Here is a 4,117-nt window from a genome sequence, read left to right as displayed (position 1 = left end):
CGTAAGAAAAAGTTAAAAACATCGAGAAAAAGCGTCAACAAAAGTGTTGATTTTTGGGAAGACAACACAAGGTTTAAGTTCCACTGTCATGTTTTTTTACTTTCAGATGGTTCTGTTCACAATGTGTAGGCTACTCCTATCTGTTATTTGAGTAGTTTATCTCATCTGAGTATTAACTCATGCCAAAAACAGACAGAGGCACAGACACACACACACACACACACACACACTCAGTAAGTCATAGTACAGTATGTAATAAAAAGTCACAGTATAGCCTGGCATACAAATGTCATAAAAATATCATAGTATAGCATGACGAAAAAGTCCTACAATGTCATAGGATGTCAAAAAAGTCATAGTATAGTATGTTGAAAAAAAGTGAAAAAAACATAATAGTGTAGTTATCAATTAAAAGCCAAAGAGACCAAAAATAATCTCTTAATAATAAATAAATCATAAAAATGTCATAGTATAGTATGTAATAAAAATATCATAAAGGTCATAGTTTAGTACATCATAAAGATATGTTTTTAAACTGTCATAGTATAGTAAGCCATAAAGTCATAAATGTCATAGTATTGTATGTCATAAAAAAGTAATAGAAAGTCATAATATAGTATTTAATGAATACAAAACTGCATTAAGAGTCTCATCTAATGTATGATGAAACAACAAGACTATGTGCAAACAAAGAAGGGAGACAGATGAAAGTGGAAAATGACAGGTTTCATCAAAAAATACTTCTTTTTTTCAAAGGAAAGGTTATGTTTTCCTGACTACAGCAAGGAAGGTAATTAACTTCACAACTGGGGAGCCAGAAGAAACATGAGTCGTCATTGGATGGAGCAATAGACAGGCTGGTGCAGGAAAGAGAGAGCCACACATGGGATAAGAGCAAAGGGATGGCGTGAACAATAGTCGGGAGGCTGCTCTGTTAGTAGCTGCCTATCAATCTGATGTGTGTAGCAGCTTGGGAGATTTTAGGCAGGTTGAGAATGAGTTTTGGTGCAGCTTTCCCGATGGCGTGGCTATCACAAACCTCTTCATATTTATCACACAAAAAACAAGCAAAGCAGAAGCAATAGCTGCAATAGTTTAGGACATTTATTTTGAAGACTGTGAAATGATGGACTGCATTAGTTGTTGTTAACAAGTTTTTAGCTGTTGATATAAACCCATTCTAAACAACCTAGAATCGTTTCATAGCCGCCAGAAACCAAAGATACAAATGATCAAGTTATTAAACATCTTTTTTCCTTCCTGAGAATCTTATCTGGAATGCAAAAGAATACAAAATAATAAATTAAACTGGCAAAAAAGAAAACACTGAACACAAACCAGGCCAAAGTGAAGGTACGGACAATGAAGATTAGTATAGTAGAGTAAACTACGTAGATGACAGTCTGGTTACTGTCTGACTGTTAACTGGATTATTTGTACATGAGTGATGAAAAACATGTATTCTGAATAGCTGCTGGAGGATTATAAATTACTGTTAGCAAGGATTGGTAACACTTTTATGGTGATATTTTGAAAGGGAAAAGTAACAGTAACCTGTTTATATTTGAAAGGAAAGGAAATTAGTATCCAGTTTTGTGACCAAATCCCTCATTTTACTGCAGAATTTCAGGAAAGGTCACTTAAAAAAGTGCAGTATATTTATACAGTTTTGTAATGCATCGCAGTAGAAACACTGGTATTTGGCAAGCTCAATCTTTTAAACTTTGGATTAAACAAACAACACTCCATAAATTCTTTTTAGTATTTGACTCAACAGATAACCTGTCCCAAATAATTAATCTATGCTAAAATACAATGCTGGTTTGGTCAAACTCTATCATTCATGCACACACAGTTGGAATTCTTTGAATTCATAATTGAGTGCTTACTGTCTACCCTCATTTATACCTAATAATATCTTACAAATTAAACAAGATGGTATACTCAATACTATAACAACTGACGTGCTTATGTCACAACTCCACCAGCTGTGTGCAGAGGTTTGTCAGTTACAGGAACTCTAAGCAAGGTTTGGCACTTTCAACAGTCCTGGACAACTAATACAAAAAAGGGGTTTTGGTACTTTTTTATTTGTGTATACCATTTCCCATTCCAGCTTTTAGGACATTTACTCTTTCATAAAGTATGAAGCTCTTTCTTGGGCTATGTTTCTGACGTTTTTGCCTAGAGTAAACACCCCAGCGACCAACATTTCAAATATCATCTTGCGCTAATCTCTCCTGGAGATAACAGCAATGATGCTTTGTTTTTTACAGAAACAAACCCCTAAACAAGCTCAAATTAAAACAAAACTTGAGTCAAGCAAACTGAGCATAACATTATTTCCCACTGTCCTTGGTCAATCTTTTTAAATACAGCATTTTGTCCTTTCAATTACTCCACCCTATAGTCCACAGTGCTGAGTCTGTTATGATAGGAGTCTACTGCATATGGAAAACAGAGCCCGTAAAAACACGAGCATCCCGATCCACACACCCCTAAACACACCTCACTTTTCTTAGGAATGCTGAAGGACGGGGAACGCTTCCCTTTGCCCTCAGGCTGCCTCTTGCTTTCTCTAGCCAATTCTAGCCAACCAGCTTTTTTGGGCTACATCCACTGTTCATGAAACAGTCTTTAGGAATGAACCAGCCAGCTGTTGGCATCCTCCAGGTCTGTGTCCAGCTCCTCATCTTCATCCAGAGGCTCTGGGGTTCGGAGGGCCAGCTCTCGTAGGAAAGCGGGTGAGTATGCGGGGGGTTGGGAGACGGACTTGAGGCCAATCTTTTTTTTCATGAGGTGGAACTGGTCTCGAATAAAGTTGTAGAACTCATACTCGTAGCGCATGCGGTGGTACAGCACTTGCAGGGCCTCCAGAGTGGGTGTATGTTTACGGACTGTGCCTGTCATGTTCCCCATCTTCTTGTAGTCTGCAGAAAGAATATGGAAGAACATCAGTTGTATGTAGGAAGGTAATCAAATAATCAGACTACATACAGCATGTTTAAGAAATGAAACTTTTGAAGGGAACAACAGCTATAAATATTTTACTTCAACACAGGAAAAATTGGAACCCACCAGGGCTCTTGTAGATGTTGAGTACTCCAGTAAAGTAATGAGGTAAGAGCCTTTCCAACAAGAGCAGAACATCCTCCAGTTCCTCCAGTATACCTACAAGGAGGTAGTTCTCCTGCACATTCTGTTTGGCCCTCTCCAGAGCCCATACTCCTGGCTCCCTAATGGAGAGAGAAGAAAAGCGAAGAGTAGGAGACAGACAAACAAAGAGAGGAACCAAGCAAGTTTTAATGACATGTTTGCTAATGCCTAAAACTTTAAAAAGATTTCTCATGCAATTTGAGAATCCTTAGATACCTGCACTGAGGATGCTGTCCGCAGAAGTAGGGAATGATGTAGAAAACTCTGGGGTTGGAACACTCTGGGTAGTTCTCTAGAATGCACACATTGATATCCTGAAAGCACACAATCCCATTACAATCCAATTTTACTGTACTCATTCTTTTGTAGTTTTATGCAGTCAGTCAATTATCTCAAACACAATTGCAATGATTTGTTTCTTTCGCTAGAGGGAGCCCCTAACCAGCACTGCTGTGAACTCCCTTATAGTCATCCTCTAAGAAGTGCTTTGCAAAACAACATCCTGAGCACAAAGATAAGCATTGCCCCTTTACCTCAGAGGCTGAGGTGTCAAATAAGAGCACATACAGTTATGTATGAATTTGTGCTCACCTGAAAAAGACATACATGCAATATAAAGATCATTACCAGGATCTAGCTGCAGAAACCATGGCTTGTCATTATGCAGTGATCAAGCAGGTATGAATCTTAACATCTCATGTGTTAAAATGTATAAATGAAGTGATTTGATCAGAGATGTGAATTTTAAAACAACCCTCGTCTAAATGTGGGAGCTTGTAATAATAAAAGGCAAAAAAATAGAGGACAGATTAAAACACGTACACAGGAGTGTAGCGCTGTGGAACTAGCAGTGAAATCCGTGTCAGGTGACGTAAGCCTTATGGATGGCAACAAGTCCCGAGCAACAAAACACTCCACGACTCACTCAGCCATGACACACACACACACACACACACACACA

General features: G+C 38.3%; 1 protein-coding gene across 1 annotated transcript in view; it reads right to left on the bottom strand.

Annotated features, from left to right (window-relative positions):
- Positions 1–1,086: 1,086 nt before the first annotated feature.
- usta (uronyl 2-sulfotransferase a) overlaps positions 1,087–4,117 on the bottom strand; it is a 54,159-nt gene continuing 51,128 nt past the window's right edge. Inside the window, exons 6-8 of the mRNA XM_032543308.1 lie at positions 3,373–3,470; positions 3,079–3,236; positions 1,087–2,930 (exon numbers count right to left, since the gene is read on the bottom strand). Coding sequence (XP_032399199.1) covers positions 2,638–2,930; positions 3,079–3,236; positions 3,373–3,470 — 549 coding nt within the window. The 3' untranslated portion in view covers positions 1,087–2,637. The remainder of the gene's footprint in view (positions 2,931–3,078; positions 3,237–3,372; positions 3,471–4,117) is intronic.

Source organism: Etheostoma spectabile, chromosome 18 (assembly GCF_008692095.1).
Source record: "Etheostoma spectabile isolate EspeVRDwgs_2016 chromosome 18, UIUC_Espe_1.0, whole genome shotgun sequence".
NCBI lineage: Eukaryota > Metazoa > Chordata > Actinopteri > Perciformes > Percidae > Etheostoma > Etheostoma spectabile.
This window is presented reverse-complemented; position numbering and strand designations above follow the sequence as displayed.